Raw genomic sequence first — 20,485 nt, 5'->3', positions numbered from 1 at the left:
GTTACTAAGAGGACATGTTAGCTACTAAGAGGACATGTTAGTTACTAAGAGGACATGTTAGTTACTAAGAGGACATGTTAGTTACTAAGAGGACATGTTAGTTACTAAGAGGACATGTTAGTTACTAAGAGGACATGTTAGTTACTAATAGGACATGTTAGTTACTAAGAGGACATGTTAGCTACTAAGAGGACATGTTAGCTACTAAGAGGACATGTTAGCTACTAAGAGGACATGTTAGGCTACTAAGAGGACATGTTAGTTACTAAGAGGACATGTTAGCTACTAAGAGGACATGTTAGTTACTAAGAGGACATGTTAGCTACTAAGAGGACATGTTAGGCTACTAAGAGGACATGTTAGTTACTAAGAGGACATGTTAGCTACTAAGAGGACATGTTAGTTACTAAGAGGACATGTTAGTTACTAAGAGGACATGTTAGCTACTAAGAGGACATGTTAGTTACTAAGAGGACATGTTAGTTACTAAGAGGACATGTTAGTTACTAAGAGGACATGTTAGTTACTAAGAGGACATGTTAGCTACTAAGAGGACATGTTAGTTACTAAGAGGACATGTTAGTTACTAAGAGGACATGTTAGTTACTAAGAGGACATGTTAGTTACTAAGAGGACATGTTAGCTACTAAGAGGACATGTTAGCTACTAAGAGGACATGTTAGTTACTAAGAGGACATGTTAGGCTACTAAGAGGACATGTTAGTTACTAAGAGGACATGTTAGCTACTAAGAGGACATGTTAGTTACTAAGAGGACATGTTAGTTACTAAGAGGACATGTTAGTTACTAAGAGGACATGTTAGTTACTAAGAGGACATGTTAGCTACTAAGAGGACATGTTAGTTACTAAGAGGACATGTTAGGCTACTAAGAGGACATGTTAGGCTACTAAGAGGACATGTTAGGCTACTAAGAGGACATGTTAGTTACTAAGAGGACATGTTAGTTACTAAGAGGACATGTTAGCTACTAAGAGGACATGTTAGCTACTAAGAGGACATGTTAGCTACTAAGAGGACATGTTAGTTACTAAGAGGACATGTTAGCTACTAAGAGGACATGTTAGGCTACTAAGAGGACATGTTAGTTACTAAGAGGACATGTTAGGTACTAAGAGGACATGTTAGGGTACTAAGAGAACATGTTAGTTACTAAGAGGACATGTTAGTTACTAAGAGGACATGTTAGCTACTAAGAGGACATGTTAGTTACTAAGAGGACATGTTAGTTACTAAGAGGACATGTTAGCTACTAAGAGGACATGTTAGCTACTAAGAGGACATGTTAGTTACTAAGAGGACATGTTAGCTACTAAGAGGACATGTTAGTTACTAAGAGGACATGTTAGGCTACTAAGAGGACATGTTAGCTACTAAGAGGACATGTTGGGCTACTAAGAGGACATGTTAGCTACTAAGAGGACATGTTAGCTACTAAGAGGACATGTTAGTTACTAAGAGGACATGTTAGTTACTAAGAGGACATGTTAGCTACTAAGAGGACATGTTAGTTACTAAGAGGACATGTTCGTTACTAAGAGGACATGTTAGTTACTAAGAGGACATGTTAGCTACTAAGAGGACATGTTAGTTACTAAGAGGACATGTTAGGCTACTAAGAGGACATGTTAGTTACTAAGAGGACATGTTAGCTACTAAGAGGACATGTTAGTTACTAAGAGGACATGTTAGCTACTAAGAGGACATGTTAGTTACTAAGAGGACATGTTAGTTACTAAGAGGACATGTTAGCTACTAAGAGGACATGTTAGTTACTAAGAGGACATGTTAGTTACTAAGAGGACATGTTAGCTACTAAGAGGACATGTTAGTTACTAAGAGGACATGTTAGGCTACTAAGAGGACATGTTAGGCTACTAAGAGGACATGTTAGGCTACTAAGAGGACATGTTAGGGTACTAAGAGGACATGTTAGTTACTAAGAGGACATGTTAGTTACTAAGAGGACATGTTAGTTACTAAGAGGACATGTTAGCTACTAAGAGGACATGTTAGCTACTAAGATGACATGTTAGTTACTAAGAGGACATGTTAGTTACTAAGAGGACATGTTAGTTACTAAGAGGACATGTTAGTTACTAAGAGGACATGTTAGTTACTAAGAGGACATGTTAGCTACTAAGAGGACATGTTAGCTACTAAGAGGACATGTTAGCTACTAAGAGGACATGTTAGCTACTAAGAGGACATGTTAGGCTACTAAGAGGACATGTTAGTTACTAAGAGGACATGTTAGTTACTAAGAGGACATGTTAGCTACTAAGAGGACATGTTAGCTACTAAGAGGACATGTTAGCTACTAAGAGGACATGTTAGGCTACTAAGAGGACATGTTAGTTACTAAGAGGACATGTTAGGTACTAAGAGGACATGTTAGGGTACTAAGAGGACATGTTAGTTACTAAGAGGACATGTTAGTTACTAAGAGGACATGTTAGCTACTAAGAGGACATGTTAGTTACTAAGAGGACATGTTAGTTACTAAGAGGACATGTTAGCTACTAAGAGGACATGTTAGTTACTAAGAGGACATGTTAGTTACTAAGAGGACATGTTAGTTACTAAGAGGACATGTTAGCTACTAAGAGGACATGTTAGTTACTAAGAGGACATGTTAGTTACTAAGAGGACATGTTAGCTACTAAGAGGACATGTTAGTTACTAAGAGGACATGTTAGTTACTAAGAGGACATGTTAGTTACTAAGAGGACATGTTAGTTACTAAGAGGACATGTTAGTTACTAAGAGGACATGTTAGTTACTAAGAGGACATGTTAGCTACTAAGAGGACATGTTAGCTACTAAGAGGACATGTTAGCTACTAAGAGGACATGTTAGGCTACTAAGAGGACATGTTAGTTACTAAGAGGACATGTTAGCTACTAAGAGGACATGTTAGCTACTAAGAGGACATGTTAGTTACTAAGAGGACATGTTAGCTACTAAGAGGACATGTTAGGCTACTAAGAGGACATGTTAGTTACTAAGAGGACATGTTAGCTACTAAGAGGACATGTTAGTTACTAAGAGGACATGTTAGTTACTAAGAGGACATGTTAGCTACTAAGAGGACATGTTAGTTACTAAGAGGACATGTTAGTTACTAAGAGGACATGTTAGTTACTAAGAGGACATGTTAGCTACTAAGAGGACATGTTAGTTACTAAGAGGACATGTTAGCTACTAAGAGGACATGTTAGCTACTAAGAGGACATGTTAGCTACTAAGAGGACATGTTAGCTACTAAGAGGACATGTTAGGTACTAAGAGGACATGTTGGCTACTAAGAGGACATGTTAGCTACTAAGAGGACATGTTAGTTACTAAGAGGACATGTTAGTTACTAAGAGGACATGTTAGCTACTAAGAGGACATGTTAGTTACTAAGAGGACATGTTAGTTACTAAGAGGACATGTTAGCTACTAAGAGGACATGTTAGTTACTAAGAGGACATGTTAGTTACTAAGAGGACATGTTAGTTACTAAGAGGACATGTTAGTTACTAAGAGGACATGTTAGTTACTAAGAGGACATGTTAGTTACTAAGAGGACATGTTAGCTACTAAGAGGACATGTTAGCTACTAAGAGGACATGTTAGCTACTAAGAGGACATGTTAGCTACTAAGAGGACATGTTAGGCTACTAAGAGGACATGTTAGTTACTAAGAGGACATGTTAGCTACTAAGAGGACATGTTAGCTACTAAGAGGACATGTTAGTTACTAAGAGGACATGTTAGCTACTAAGAGGACATGTTAGGCTACTAAGAGGACATGTTAGTTACTAAGAGGACATGTTAGCTACTAAGAGGACATGTTAGTTACTAAGAGGACATGTTAGTTACTAAGAGGACATGTTAGCTACTAAGAGGACATGTTAGTTACTAAGAGGACATGTTAGTTACTAAGAGGACATGTTAGTTACTAAGAGGACATGTTAGCTACTAAGAGGACATGTTAGTTACTAAGAGGACATGTTAGCTACTAAGAGGACATGTTAGCTACTAAGAGGACATGTTAGCTACTAAGAGGACATGTTAGCTACTAAGAGGACATGTTAGGTACTAAGAGGACATGTTAGCTACTAAGAGGACATGTTAGTTACTAAGAGGACATGTTAGTTACTAAGAGGACATGTTAGTTACTAAGAGGACATGTTAGTTACTAAGAGGACATGTTAGTTACTAAGAGGACATGTTAGTTACTAAGAGGACATGTTAGTTACTAAGAGGACATGTTAGTTACTAAGAGGACATGTTAGCTACTAAGAGGACATGTTAGTTACTAAGAGGACATGTTAGTTACTAAGAGGACATGTTAGTTACTAAGAGGACATGTTAGCTACTAAGAGGACATGTTGGCTACTAAGAGGACATGTTAGTTACTAAGAGGACATGTTAGGCTACTAAGAGGACATGTTAGTTACTAAGAGGACATGTTAGCTACTAAGAGGACATGTTAGTTACTAAGAGGACATGTTAGTTACTAAGAGGACATGTTAGTTACTAAGAGGACATGTTAGCTACTAAGAGGACATGTTAGTTACTAAGAGGACATGTTAGGCTACTAAGAGGACATGTTAGGCTACTAAGAGGACATGTTAGGCTACTAAGAGGACATGTTAGTTACTAAGAGGACATGTTAGTTACTAAGAGGACATGTTAGCTACTAAGAGGACATGTTAGCTACTAAGAGGACATGTTAGCTACTAAGAGGACATGTTAGTTACTAAGAGGACATGTTAGCTACTAAGAGGACATGTTAGGCTACTAAGAGGACATGTTAGTTACTAAGAGGACATGTTAGGTACTAAGAGGACATGTTAGGGTACTAAGAGAACATGTTAGTTACTAAGAGGACATGTTAGTTACTAAGAGGACATGTTAGCTACTAAGAGGACATGTTAGTTACTAAGAGGACATGTTAGTTACTAAGAGGACATGTTAGTTACTAAGAGGACATGTTAGCTACTAAGAGGACATGTTAGTTACTAAGAGGACATGTTAGTTACTAAGAGGACATGTTAGTTACTAAGAGGACATGTTAGTTACTAAGAGGACATGTTAGCTACTAAGAGGACATGTTAGTTACTAAGAGGACATGTTAGCTACTAAGAGGACATGTTAGTTACTAAGAGGACATGTTAGTTACTAAGAGGACATGTTAGCTACTAAGAGGACATGTTAGTTACTAAGAGGACATGTTAGTTACTAAGAGGACATGTTAGTTACTAAGAGGACATGTTAGCTACTAAGAGGACATGTTAGTTACTAAGAGGACATGTTAGCTACTAAGAGCACATGTTAGGTACTAAGAGGACATGTTAGGTACTAAGAGGACATGTTAGCTACTAAGAGGACATGTTAGGCTACTAAGAGGACATGTTAGCTACTAAGAGGACATGTTCGTTACTAAGAGGACATGTTAGCTACTAAGAGGACATGTTAGTTACTAAGAGGACATGTTAGTTACTAAGAGGACATGTTAGCTACTAAGAGGACATGTTAGCTACTAAGAGGACATGTTAGCTACTAAGAGGACATGTTAGCTACTAAGAGGACATGTTAGTTACTAAGAGGACATGTTAGTTACTAAGAGGACATGTTAGCTACTAAGAGGACATGTTAGGCTACTAAGAGGACATGTTAGTTACTAAGAGGACATGTTAGGTACTAAGAGGACATGTTAGGGTACTAAGAGGACATGTTAGTTACTAAGAGGACATGTTAGGTACTAAGAGGACATGTTAGGGTACTAAGAGGACATGTTAGTTACTAAGAGGACATGTTAGCTACTAAGAGGACATGTTAGTTACTAAGAGGACATGTTAGCTACTAAGAGGACATGTTAGTTACTAAGAGGACATGTTAGTTACTAAGAGGACATGTTAGGCTACTAAGAGGACATGTGGGCTACTAAGAGGACATGTTGGGCTACTAAGAGGACATGTTAGCTACTAAGAGGACATGTTAGTTACTAAGAGGACATGTTAGTTACTAAGAGGACATGTTAGCTACTAAGAGGACATGTTAGTTACTAAGAGGACATGTTAATTACTAAGAGGACATGTTAGTTACTAAGAGGACATGTTAGTTACTAAGAGGACATGTTAGCTACTAAGAGGACATGTTAGTTACTAAGAGGACATGTTAGTTACTAAGAGGACATGTTAGCTACTAAGAGGACATGTTAGCTACTAAGAGGACATGTTAGTTACTAAGAGGACATGTTAGTTACTAAGAGGACATGTTAGTTACTAAGAGGACATGTTAGTTACTAAGAGGACATGTTAGTTACTAAGAGGACATGTTAGGCTACTAAGAGGACATGTTAGCTACTAAGAGGACATGTTAGTTACTAAGAGGACATGTTAGCTACTAAGAGGACATGTTAGTTACTAAGAGGACATGTTAGGTACTAAGAGGACATGTTAGTTACTAAGAGGACATGTTAGTTACTAAGAGGACATGTTAGGCTACTAAGAGGACATGTTAGCTACTAAGAGGACATGTTAGTTACTAAGAGGACATGTTAGCTACTAAGAGGACATGTTAGCTACTAAGAGGACATGTTAGCTACTAAGAGGACATGTTAGCTACTAAGAGGACATGTTAGTTACTAAGAGGACATGTTAGTTACTAAGAGGACATGTTAGCTACTAAGAGGACATGTTAGGCTACTAAGAGGACATGTTAGTTACTAAGAGGACATGTTAGGTACTAAGAGGACATGTTAGGGTACTAAGAGGACATGTTAGGGTACTAAGAGGACATGTTAGTTACTAAGAGGACATGTTAGCTACTAAGAGGACATGTTAGTTACTAAGAGGACATGTTAGTTACTAAGAGGACATGTTAGCTACTAAGAGGACATGTTAGTTACTAAGAGGACATGTTAGCTACTAAGAGGACATGTTAGTTACTAAGAGGACATGTTAGTTACTAAGAGGACATGTTAGGCTACTAAGAGGACATGTTAGCTACTAAGAGGACATGTTAGTTACTAAGAGGACATGTTAGCTACTAAGAGGACATGTTAGTTACTAAGAGGACATGTTAGGTACTAAGAGGACATGTTAGTTACTAAGAGGACATGTTAGTTACTAAGAGGACATGTTAGGCTACTAAGAGGACATGTTAGCTACTAAGAGGACATGTTAGTTACTAAGAGGACATGTTAGCTACTAAGAGGACATGTTAGCTACTAAGAGGACATGTTAGCTACTAAGAGGACATGTTAGCTACTAAGAGGACATGTTAGTTACTAAGAGGACATGTTAGTTACTAAGAGGACATGTTAGCTACTAAGAGGACATGTTAGGCTACTAAGAGGACATGTTAGTTACTAAGAGGACATGTTAGGTACTAAGAGGACATGTTAGGGTACTAAGAGGACATGTTAGGGTACTAAGAGGACATGTTAGTTACTAAGAGGACATGTTAGCTACTAAGAGGACATGTTAGTTACTAAGAGGACATGTTAGTTACTAAGAGGACATGTTAGCTACTAAGAGGACATGTTAGTTACTAAGAGGACATGTTAGCTACTAAGAGGACATGTTAGTTACTAAGAGGACATGTTAGTTACTAAGAGGACATGTTAGGCTACTAAGAGGACATGTTAGCTACTAAGAGGACATGTTAGCTACTAAGAGGACATGTTAGTTACTAAGAGGACATGTTAGTTACTAAGAGGACATGTTAGCTACTAAGAGGACATGTTAGTTACTAAGAGGACATGTTAGTTACTAAGAGGACATGTTAGTTACTAAGAGGACATGTTAGTTACTAAGAGGACATGTTAGCTACTAAGAGGACATGTTAGTTACTAAGAGGACATGTTAGTTACTAAGAGGACATGTTAGCTACTAAGAGGACATGTTAGTTACTAAGAGGACATGTTAGTTACTAAGAGGACATGTTAGTTACTAAGAGGACATGTTAGCTACTAAGAGGACATGTTAGTTACTAAGAGGACATGTTAGTTACTAAGAGGACATGTTAGTTACTAAGAGGACATGTTAGCTACTAAGAGGACATGTTAGTTACTAAGAGGACATGTTAGTTACTAAGAGGACATGTTAGTTACTAAGAGGACATGTTAGTTACTAAGAGGACATGTTAGTTACTAAGAGGACATGTTAGCTACTAAGAGGACATGTTAGCTACTAAGAGGACATGTTAGTTACTAAGAGGACATGTTAGTTACTAAGAGGACATGTTAGCTACTAAGAGGACATGTTAGTTACTAAGAGGACATGTTAGTTACTAAGAGGACATGTTAGTTACTAAGAGGACATGTTAGTTACTAAGAGGACATGTTAGTTACTAAGAGGACATGTTAGCTACTAAGAGGACATGTTAGTTACTAAGAGGACATGTTAGTTACTAAGAGGACATGTTAGTTACTAAGAGGACATGTTAGTTACTAAGAGGACATGTTAGGCTACTAAGAGGACATGTTAGTTACTAAGAGGACATGTTAGTTACTAAGAGGACATGTTAGTTACTAAGAGGACATGTTATTTACTAAGAGGACATGTTAGTTACTAAGAGGACATGTTATTTACTAAGAGGACATGTTAGTTACTAAGAGGACATGTTAGCTACTAAGAGGACATGTTAGTTACTAAGAGGACATGTTAGTTACTAAGAGGACATGTTAGCTACTAAGAGGACATGTTAGCTACTAAGAGGACATGTTAGTTACTAAGAGGACATGTTAGGCTACTAAGAGGACATGTTAGGGTACTAAGAGGACGTGTTAGTTACTAAGAGGACGTGTTAGCTACTAAGAGGACATGTTAGGCTACTAAGAGGACATGTTAGTTACTAAGTAAGTAAGTAAGTAAGTAAGTATTTATAAAGCACCTTTCATACATGTCATGTAGCTCAAAGTGCTGTACACAATTATAGGCATATATAACGATAAAAGCAATAAAGTCATAGTGATCAGTTAAGATCAATGTTTAAAAAAATAATAATAATAATAATAATAGTAACGTAAAAATGAAAATAACGTAAAAACAGTCATTTGCTTACCAGTTTGGGAGAACAGGTCCGCACAAACATTTCCGCTCAGTGGCAACCGGAAGTGCACTAAACCAGTGCACTTGTATGGTAGGTAGCAATGTTTAGGTCTTATAATGCTAGTGTAGTTACGTTTTTATCAGTGGTCATAGTTGGGTCCATAGTGCTTTACCAAGTCCCATGGATCCATCAGTGGCCGTGTATTGTGTGCGTATGTACCCGTTCGCTCATGTGGTCAGTGGCCAGAGTTGGGTCCACAGGACTTATCCAAGTCCCATGGACCCATCAGTGGCCGCGTCTTGTGGTAGAAAGAAAGATAAAGAAAAACGTATAAAGAAAACAGTCTAAAGTTTGAAAGTTTGGGAGGTCCGCAAAAACACGCCTTCAGCTCAGAAGCTGAGGCGTGTCAAAAACTTTTGAAAAACTGGAGGCGTGTCTCCTATTGTACCCATTCCTTCATCTAAAAAGTTTGAAAGTTTGGGAGGTCCGCAAAAACACGCCTTCAGCTCAGAAGCTGAGGCGTGTCAAAAACGTTTGAAAAACTGGAGGCGTGTCTCCTATTGTACCCATTCCTTCATCTAAAAAGTTTGAAAGTTTGGGAGGTCCGCAAAAACACGCCTTCAGCTCAGAAGCTGAGGCGTGTCAAAAACTTTTGAAAAACTGGAGGCGTGTCTCCTATGTACCCGTTCCTTCATCTAAAAAGTTGGGTCCACATGGCTTATCCTAGCCTCATGGATCCATCAGGTTTTTCCAAGCCATAACTATTTGTAAGCTAGACTGTATAGGTACGTTTTTAATTTTCCTTTAAAAATGTGTATAGAGCTGGCGTTTCTGATGTGTGTTGGTAGTGTGTTCCATAGTTTTGGGGCATAGTTGGCAAATGCCATACTTCCTATCCTTTTTTGGTTTCTGGGCGTGTCTAGTAAACCTGTAGTGGATGACCGTAGCGTTCTTGAGGGCAGATAACTAACTAGGGAATTTGCTATGTATTTTGGGCCTTGCTCATTAAGAGCTCACTAAGAGGACATGTTAGTTACTAAGAGGACATGTTAGTTACTAAGAGGACATGTTAGCTACTAAGAGGACATGTTAGGCTACTAAGAGGACATGTTAGCTACTAAGAGGACATGTTCGTTACTAAGAGGACATGTTAGCTACTAAGAGGACATGTTAGTTACTAAGAGGACATGTTAGCTACTAAGAGGACATGTTAGCTACTAAGAGGACATGTTAGCTACTAAGAGGACATGTTAGTTACTAAGAGGACATGTTAGTTACTAAGAGGACATGTTAGCTACTAAGAGGACATGTTAGTTACTAAGAGGACATGTTAGCTACTAAGAGGACATGTTAGGCTACTAAGAGGACATGTTAGGTACTAAGAGGACATGTTAGCTACTAAGAGGACATGTTAGCTACTAAGAGGACATGTTAGCTACTAAGAGGACATGTTAGCTACTAAGAGGACATGTTAGTTACTAAGAGGACATGTTAGTTACTAAGAGGACATGTTAGCTACTAAGAGGACATGTTAGCTACTAAGAGGACATGTTAGTTACTAAGAGGACATGTTAGCTACTAAGAGGACATGTTAGTTACTAAGAGGACATGTTAGCTACTAAGAGGACATGTTAGTTACTAAGAGGACATGTTAGTTACTAAGAGGACATGTTAGCTACTAAGAGGACATGTTAGTTACTAAGAGGACATGTTAGTTACTAAGAGGACATGTTAGCTACTAAGAGGACATGTTAGTTACTAAGAGGACATGTTAGCTACTAAGAGGACATGTTAGTTACTAAGAGGACATGTTAGTTACTAAGAGGACATGTTAGCTACTAAGAGGACATGTTAGTTACTAAGAGGACATGTTAGTTACTAAGAGGACATGTTAGTTACTAAGAGGACATGTTAGTTACTAAGAGGACATGTTAGTTACTAAGAGGACATGTTAGTTACTAAGAGGACATGTTAGTTACTAAGAGGACATGTTAGTTACTAAGAGGACATGTTAGCTACTAAGAGGACATGTTAGCTACTAAGAGGACATGTTAGTTACTAAGAGGACATGTTAGTTACTAAGAGGACATGTTAGTTACTAAGAGGACATGTTAGTTACTAAGAGGACATGTTAGTTACTAAGAGGACATGTTAGTTACTAAGAGGACATGTTAGCTACTAAGAGGACATGTTAGCTACTAAGAGGACATGTTAGTTACTAAGAGGACATGTTAGTTACTAAGAGGACATGTTAGTTACTAAGAGGACATGTTAGTTACTAAGAGGACATGTTAGTTACTAAGAGGACATGTTAGCTACTAAGAGGACATGTTAGTTACTAAGAGGACATGTTAGTTACTAAGAGGACATGTTAGTTACTAAGAGGACATGTTAGTTACTAAGAGGACATGTTAGTTACTAAGAGGACATGTTAGTTACTAAGAGGACATGTTAGCTACTAAGAGGACATGTTAGTTACTAAGAGGACATGTTAGTTACTAAGAGGACATGTTAGTTACTAAGAGGACATGTTAGTTACTAAGAGGACATGTTAGTTACTAAGAGGACATGTTAGTTACTAAGAGGACATGTTAGCTACTAAGAGGACATGTTAGCTACTAAGAGGACATGTTAGTTACTAAGAGGACATGTTAGTTACTAAGAGGACATGTTAGTTACTAAGAGGACATGTTAGTTACTAAGAGGACATGTTAGTTACTAAGAGGACATGTTAGTTACTAAGAGGACATGTTAGTTACTAAGAGGACATGTTAGCTACTAAGAGGACATGTTAGTTACTAAGAGGACATGTTAGTTACTAAGAGGACATGTTAGGCTACTAAGAGGACGTGTTAGCTACTAAGAGGACATGTTAGGTACTAAGAGGACATGTTAGTTACTAAGAGGACATGTTAGTTACTAAGAGGACATGTTAGGGTACTAAGAGGACGTGTTAGGCTACTAAGAGGACATGTTAGGGTACTAAGAGGACATGGTAGTTACTAAGAGGACATGTTAGTTACTAAGAGGACATGTTAGTTACTAAGAGGACATGTTAGTTACTAAGAGGACATGTTGGGGTACTAAGAGGACGTGTTAGTTACTAAGAGGACGTGTTAGCTACTAAGAGGACATGTTAGGCTACTAAGAGGACATGTTAGTTACTAAGAGGACATGTTAGTTACTAAGAGGACATGTTAGTTACTAAGAGGACATGTTACCTACTAAGAGGACATGTTAGCTACTAAGAGGACATGTTAGGCTACTAAGAGGACATGTTAGTTACTAAGAGGACATGTTACCTACTAAGAGGACATGTTAGCTACTAAGAGGACATGTTAGGCTACTAACAGGACATGTTAGCTACTAAGAGGACATGTTACCTACTAAGAGGACATGTTAGCTACTAAGAGGACATGTTAGGCTACTAAGAGGACATGTTAGCTACTAAGAGGACATGTTAGTTACTAAGAGGACATGTTAGTTACTAAGAGGACATGTTAGTTACTAAGAGGACATGTTAGTTACTAAGAGGACATGTTAGCTACTAAGAGGACATGTTAGGCTACTAAGAGGACATGTTAGTTACTAAGAGGACATGTTAGCTACTAAGAGGACATGTTAGTTACTAAGAGGACATGTTAGCTACTAAGAGGACATGTTAGCTACTAAGAGGACATGTTAGCTATTAAGAGGACATGTTGGTTACTAAGAGGACATGTTGGTTACTAAGAGGACATGTTAGCTACTAAGAGGACATGTTAGTTACTAAGAGGACATGTTAGTTACTAAGAGGACATGTTAGCTACTAAGAGGACATGCTAGTTACTAAGAGGACATGTTAGTTACTAAGTCAAGTCAAGTCAAGTCAGTTTTATTTGTATAGCACATTTCCAGGCAGCGGTAGCTGACACCAAAGTGCTTCACAAGCAGGTTGATAAAAACAAATTAGTGTGAGGCAAGGTATAAGATTAAAAGAAAGAAAAAAAAAATAAATAAAAAAAAACATGGTAAAGCAATGAAAGCAACTAAACAAACAATATGGTGCAAGATATAAGATTAAAAACATAATAAAGCAATGAAAGTAATAAAAACTGGTAGGACACAGTAAAACAAAGAGGATAGAAGGGTCAGGGGTCTAGTGGTAGTTAGGTAGGGGGGAAGGCCAAGGAGAACAGGTAGGTTTTCAAGAGTGATTTAAAAGCCTGTACGGTCTGGGCAGTCCGTACGCTGAGGGGGAGGCTGTTCCACAGTCTAGGCGCTGCGGTGGAGAAAGCTCTGTCTCCCCTAGTTTTGAGCCTGGTTCTGGGTACTACCAATAGCATCTGGTCAGCTGATCTGAGGGATCGGTGGGGGGTGTGGCGGTGCAGGAGCTCGGACAGATAGGAGGGAGCCGTGCCATTTAATGATTTAAAAACATTTAGTGCTAATTTAAAATCGATCCTGAAGCTAATAGGCAGCCAGTGGAGCGAGGCCAAAACTGGGCTGATGTGTTCGTATTTTCTTGTTTTGGTGAGGAGGCGCGCAGCTGCGTTCTGCACCAGTTGTAAGCGGCGGAGGAGGGACTTGTCAATGCCAGTGTACAGAGCATTGCAGTAGTCGAGGCGGGTGGTGACAAAGGCATGTATCACCGTCTCTAGGTTACTTTGGGAGAGGTATGCCTTTGTCTTCGCCAGGAGTCTAAGGTGATAAAAGCTATTTTTCACTACGGCGCTGACCTGTCTATCGAATTTAAAATTACTGTCGAAGATGACCCCGAGGTTCCTGACAGAGGTGGAGAGGTTTGGGCCCAGGGGACCAAGTGCGTCAATGAGGGGGGGCGGGGGGGCACTATTAAAAACAATGACCTCGGTTTTCCCTTCGTTCAATGTCAGGGAGTTTTCGGACATCCAGCACTTGATTTCTGCCAGGCAGTCAAGCAGTGGTTCTATTGATGTCTTCCCTTGGGTGGGCTTTAAGGGGAGGTAAACCTGCACGTCATCGGCGAAGCAGTGGAATGAGATCTTGTGTTTTGCCAAGATCTGGCCTAGGGGGAGTATGTATAGGAGGAAGAGAGTGGGACCCAATATCGAGCCTTGGGGCACCCCGCAGGTGAGGGGGGCCACAGAGGATGTGAGATCACCGAGTTGGACAGAGAAGGTCCTATTACTCAGGTAGGACCGGAACCAGTCTAAGACGGGGCCCCTAAGGCCTACGTAATGCTCGAGGCGAGCTATAAGGATGTGGTGGTCTACCGTGTCAAAGGCGGCTGAGAGGTCAAAGAGTAATAGTAGGGATGAGTTTCCTGCATCAGCAGCTGTAATCAGGTCATTTAAGACACGGAGGAGAGCAGTTTCAGTGCTGTGTCGTGGTTTAAAGCCAGATTGGAATTTGTCATGGATGTTGTTGTGTTCAAGGAATGATTGTAACTGTATGTAGACTATGCGCTCCACTAAGAGGACATGTTAGTTACTAAGAGGACATGTTAGTTACTAAGAGGACATGTTAGTTACTAAGAGGACATGTTAGCTACTAAGAGGACATGTTAGGCTACTAAGAGGACATGTTAGTTACTAAGAGGACATGTTAGTTACTAAGAGGACATGTTAGTTACTAAGAGGACATGTTAGCTACTAAGAGGACATGTTAGCTACTAAGAGGACATGTTAGCTACTAAGAGGACATGTTAGTTACTAAGAGGACATGTTAGTTACTAAGAGGACATGTTAGCTACTAAGAGGACATGTTAGTTACTAAGAGGACATGTTAGTTACTAAGAGGACATGTTAGTTACTAAGAGGACATGTTAGCTACTAAGAGGACATGTTAGGCTACTAAGAGGACATGTTAGTTACTAAGAGGACATGTTAGTTACTAAGAGGACATGTTAGTTACTAAGAGGACATGTTAGTTACTAAGAGGACATGTTAGTTACTAAGAGGACATGTTAGCTACTAAGAGGACATGTTAGCTACTAAGAGGACATGTTAGTTACTAAGAGGACATGTTAGTTACTAAGAGGACATGTTAGCTACTAAGAGGACATGTTAGTTACTAAGAGGACATGTTAGTTACTAAGAGGACATGTTAGTTACTAAGAGGACATGTTAGCTACTAAGAGGACATGTTAGCTACTAAGAGGACATGTTAGCTACTAAGAGGACATGTTAGTTACTAAGAGGACATGTTAGTTACTAAGAGGACATGTTAGTTACTAAGAGGACATGTTAGCCACTAAGAGGACATGTTAGTTACTAAGAGGACATGTTAGCTACTAAGAGGACATGTTAGCTACTAAGAGGACATGTTAGTTACTAAGAGGACATGTTAGTTACTAAGAGGACATGTTAGTTACTAAGAGGACATGTTAGTTACTAAGAGGACATGTTAGCTACTAAGAGGACATGTTAGCTACTAAGAGGACATGTTAGGCTACTAAGAGGACATGTTAGTTACTAAGAGGACATGTTAGTTACTAAGAGGACATGTTAGTTACTAAGAGGACATGTTAGGCTACTAAGAGGACATGTTAGCTACTAAGAGGACATGTTAGTTACTAAGAGGACATGTTAGCTACTAAGAGGACATGTTAGTTACTAAGAGGACATGTTAGTTACTAAGAGGACATGTTAGTTACTAAGAGGACATGTTAGCTACTAAGAGGACATGTTAGTTACTAAGAGGACATGTTAGCTACTAAGAGGACATGTTAGCTACTAAGAGGACATGTTAGTTACTAAGAGGACATGTTAGTTACTAAGAGGACATGTTAGTTACTAAGAGGACATGTTAGTTACTAAGAGGACATGTTAGTTACTAAGAGGACATGCTCTGCTCTCCTCTCTCCTCTCCTCTCCTCTTCTCTCCTCTCCTCTCCTCTCCTCTCCTCTCCTCTCCTCTCCTCTCCTCTCCTCTCCTCTCCTCTCCTCTCCTCTCCTCTCCTCTCCTCTCCCCTCCCCTCCCCTCCCCTCCCCTCCTCTCCTCTCCTCTCCTCTCCTCTCCTCTCCTCTGCCCTCTTCTCTCCTCTGCCCTCTTCTCTCCTCTGCTCTCCTCTCCTCTGCCCTCTCCTCTTCTCTCCTCTCCTCCTCTCCCCTCCTATCTGCTCTCCTCTGCTCTTCTTTCCTCTCCTCTGCTCCTCTCTCCTCTTCTCTCTCCTCTCTCCTCTCTCCTCTCCTCTCCTCTCTCCTCTCTCCTCTTCTCTCTCCTCTCTCCTCTTCTCTCTCCTCTCTCCTCTCATAATGGCCTAGAGGTAAAGAGGCCGGCCATTACTTTTTTCACTTATCATTTCAATTATTATCGTTGTTGCTCTGGCACATCAGTATTTAAGTTTATCTATTTTTATTATTTGTGTTGTTTTTGTACTGTTGATTATGTATGTTTGTTGTTGCTCTCCTTTGATGGGGGGGGGGGCAAGGAAGGGGGGAAACATGGGGGGAAAGAAAAATGGAAGTTCTCTCTCAACTGCACTTTGATAATTTTGTACAGTCTGCACAATTATCCCAAAATGTCACATGTAATCAGAGAGGTCAGATAGCGAGTAGTTGAGATCCATCCGGTGTGTGTGTGTGTGTGTGTGTGTGTGTGTGTGTGTGTGTGTGTGTGTGTGTGTGTGTGTGTGTGTGTGTGTGTGTGTGTGTGTGTGTGTGTGTGTGTGTGTGTGTGTGTGTGTGTGTGTGTGTGTGTGTGTGTGTGTGTGTGTGTGTGTGTGTGTGTGTGTGTGTGTGTGTGTGTGTGTGTGTTTTGTCAGGAATATGAAACAAAGGGTGGCAGAGCTGGACCAGGCCACACCCCCCCGTCTCCCAGACAGAGTGTGAGGAAGAACCTGGCCTTCGAACCTCTCTCCACCACCGCTCTTATTCTGGAGGACAGGCCTGCGTGAGTCTCTCACACACACACACACACACACACACACACACACAGCCTCTCTCCACCACCGCTCTTATTCTGGAGGACAGGCCTGCGTGAGTCTCTCACACACACACACACACACACACACACACACACACAGCCTCTCTCCACCACCGCTCTTATTCTGGAGGACCGGCCTGCGTGAGTCTCTCACACACACACACACACACACACACACACACACACACACACACACACACACACACACAGCCTCTCTCCACCACCGCTCTTATTCTGGAGGACAGGCCTGCGTGAGTCTCTCACACACACACACACACACACACACACACATAGCCTCTCTCCACCACCGCTCTTATTCTGGAGGACAGGCCTGCGTGAGTCTCTCACACACACACACACACACACACACACACACACACACACACACACACACACACACACACACACACAGCCTCTCTCCACCACCGCTCTTATTCTGGAGGACAGGCCTGCGTGAGTCTCTCACACACACACACACACACACACACACACACACACACACACACACACACACACACACACACACACACACACACACACACACAGCCTCTCTCCACCACCGCTCTTATTCTGGAGGACAGGCCTGCGTGAGTCTCACACACACACACACACACACACACACACACACACACACACACACACACACACACACACACACACACACACAGCCTCTCTCCACCACCGCTCTTATTCTGGAGGACAGGCCTGCGTGAGTCTCTCACACACACACACACACACACACACACACACACACAGCCTCTCTCCACCACCGCTCTTATTCTGGAGGACAGGCCTGCGTAAGGAGAGAATAAGAGAGACAAGGAGAGACAAGGAGAGAATAAGAGAGACAAGGAGAGACAAGGAGAGAATAAGAGAGACAAGGAGAGACAAGGAGAGAATGAGAGAGACAAGGAGAGACAAGGAGAGAATGAGAGAGACGAGGAGAGACAAGGAGAGAGTAAGAGAGACAAGGAGAGAGTAAGAGAGACAAGGAGAGACAAGGAGAGAATAAGAGAGACAAGGAGAGACAAGGAGAGAGTAAGAGAGACAAGGAGAGACAAGGAGAGAGTAAGAGAGACAAGGAGAGACAAGGAGAGAATAAGAGAGACAAGGAGAGACAAGGAGAGACAAAGAGAGACAAGGAGAGACAAGGAGAGAGTAAGAGAGACAAGGAGAGACGAGGAGAGAGTAAGAGAGACAAGGAGAGACAAGGAGAGAATAAGAGAGACAAGGAGAGACAAGGAGAGAGTAAGAGACAAGGAGAGACAAGGAGAGAGTAAGAGAGACAAGGAGAGACAAGGAGAGAATAAGAGAGACAAGGAGAGACAAGGAGAGACAAAGAGAGACAAGGAGAGACAAGGAGAGAGTAAGAGAGACAAGGAGAGACGAGGAGAGAGTAAGAGAGACAAGGAGAGACAAGGAGAGAATAAGAGAGACAAGGAGAGACAAAGAGAGACAAGGAGAGACAAGGAGAGACAAAGAGAGACAAGGAGAGAGTAAGAGAGACAAGGAGAGACAAGGAGAGACAAGGAGAGAGTAAGAGAGACAAAGAGAGACAAGGAGAGACAAGGAGAGAGTAAGAGAGACAAAGAGAGACAAGGAGAGAATGAGAGAGCGGAGCGCCTTTCTCAGACTCAAGGACAAGGAGAGAGAAGCTAAATAAAAGAAAGGGTAGATAAAAATTTGAAAAAATTTAATATATGCGTATAGTAACAACAGGGAAAAAAAACAAAAGAAAAGAGTCAGGGGTGGGGGCTACTTGGGAGCAGGGCTGTGTTGCGCGAAGGCAAGTGTGAACAGGTGTGTTTTTAGGTGGGTTTTGAAGAGGTTGATGGTGTCAGAGCCTCGGATGGAGGGGGAGAGGGAGTTCCATAATCTGGGGGCAGCTACAGCGAAAGCTCGGTCTCCCAGTGTGGAACGCGTGTATGCTTTTACCAACGCGTTCGTGTTTCCGGGTTCCCGTTTTGCGCTCTGATTGGCCAGGTCATGTGACATGTGCGCCAATCGTGGGACGGCAAGTTCTGCGCCTATTTCCGCCTCTAACAGCCTGCAAACGACCTAACGCCTAGTTTATCACTGGTTAAGCTTAGGCGACTCTTTCGCAGTTGGTTAAGGTTAGAGTTTGGAATCAGGGCAGGCGTTCTATCGCCATGCTCTAAGACAAACTCTAACCTTAACTAACTTCGAAAGAGCGCCTAAGCTTAACCAGTGTAGAAACTTGCGGTCCCACGATTGGGCGTACATGTCACATGACCTGGCCAATCAGAGACGTGAAAACATGAACGCGTTGGTAAAAGCATACAGGCGTGTGGAACGCCTGGTGCGGGGGATGGTGAGGAGGTCGGAGTTGGAGGAGCGGAGGCCTGGTGCTGGAGTGTAGGGTGGAGTAGGTTGGTCAGGTAGGAGGAGCGGAGGCCTGGTGCTGGAGTGTAGGGTGGAGTAGGTTGGTCAGGTAGGAGGAGCGGAGGCCTGGTGCTGGAGTGTAGGGTGGAGTAGGTTGGTCAGGTAGGAGGAGCGGAGGCCTCGTGCTGGAGTGTAGGGTGGAGTAGGTCGGTCAGGTAGGAGGAGCGGAGGCCTGGTGCTGGAGTGTAGGGTGGAGTAGGTTGGTCAGGTAGGAGGAGCGGAGGCCTCGTGCTGGAGTGTAGGGTGGAGTAGGTTGGTCAGGTAGGAAGGGGCCAACCCGTGCAGGGATTTGTAGGTGAGGAGGAGGATCTTGTAGGGGATTCGGTAGTTGATGGGGAGCCAGTGGAGTTTTTGCAGGGTGGGGGTGATGTGCTGCCAGGGGTTGGTGCGCGTGAGGACCCTCGCAGCAGAGTTTTGGACGTACTGTAAGCGATCCAGAACCTTCTTGGACACACCAAGAAGGATTCCGTTACAGTAGTCGAGGCGGGAAGTGATGAAGGTGTGATGAAGGCATCTATGTCTTTCTCTCTCTCTCTCTCTCTCCCTCTCACCCTCCCTCTCTCACAGTATCTCTCTCTCTCACCCTCCCTCTCTCACAGGATCTCTATCTCTCTCACCCTCCCTCTCTCACAGTATCTCTCTCTCTCTCTCCCTCCCTCTCTCACAGTCTCTCTCTCTCTCACCCTCCCTCTCTCACAGGATATCTCTCTCTCTCTCCCTCCCTCTCTCACAGTCTCTCTCTCTCACCCTCCCTCTCTCACAGTCTCTCTCTCATCCTCCCTCTCTCACAGTCTCTCTCTCTCACCCTCCCTCTCTCACAGTCTCTCTCTCATCCTCCCTCTCTCACAGGATATCTCTCTCTCTCACCCTCCCTCTCTCACAGTCTCTCTCGCTCTCTCTCTCACCCTCTCTCTCTCTCTCACCATCCCTCTCTCACAGGATATCTCTCACCCTCTCTCTCTCTCTCTCACCCTCTCTCTCTCTCTCTCTCTCTCTCTCTCTCTCACCCTCCGTCTCTCACAGGATATATCTCTCTCTCACCCTCTCTCTCTCTCTCTCACCCTCCCTCTCTCACAGGATATCTCTCACCCTCTCTCTCTCTCTCTCACCCTCTCTCTCTCTCT

At 41.9% G+C, this 20,485-nt stretch overlaps 1 protein-coding gene across 3 annotated transcripts in view; it reads left to right on the top strand.

Moving 5' to 3' along the window:
- tbc1d14 (TBC1 domain family, member 14) overlaps positions 1–20,485 on the top strand; it is a 206,705-nt gene that overhangs the window by 99,788 nt on the left and 86,432 nt on the right. For 2 of the 3 annotated variants that reach the window (XM_084312894.1, XM_084312895.1), the window contains exon 3: positions 16,798–16,925. In XM_084312894.1, the coding sequence (XP_084169020.1) occupies positions 16,798–16,925 (128 nt within the window). Of the gene's footprint in view, positions 1–16,797; positions 16,926–17,720; positions 17,756–20,485 lie in introns of those variants that run through there. The other variant, XM_084312896.1, reaches the window with a different exon arrangement.

Source organism: Notolepis coatsorum (assembly GCF_963971535.1).
Source record: "Notolepis coatsorum genome assembly, chromosome: 4".
NCBI lineage: Eukaryota > Metazoa > Chordata > Actinopteri > Aulopiformes > Paralepididae > Notolepis > Notolepis coatsorum.
Note: the sequence above shows the minus strand (reverse complement) of the source record. Positions and strands in the feature narration are given on the sequence as shown.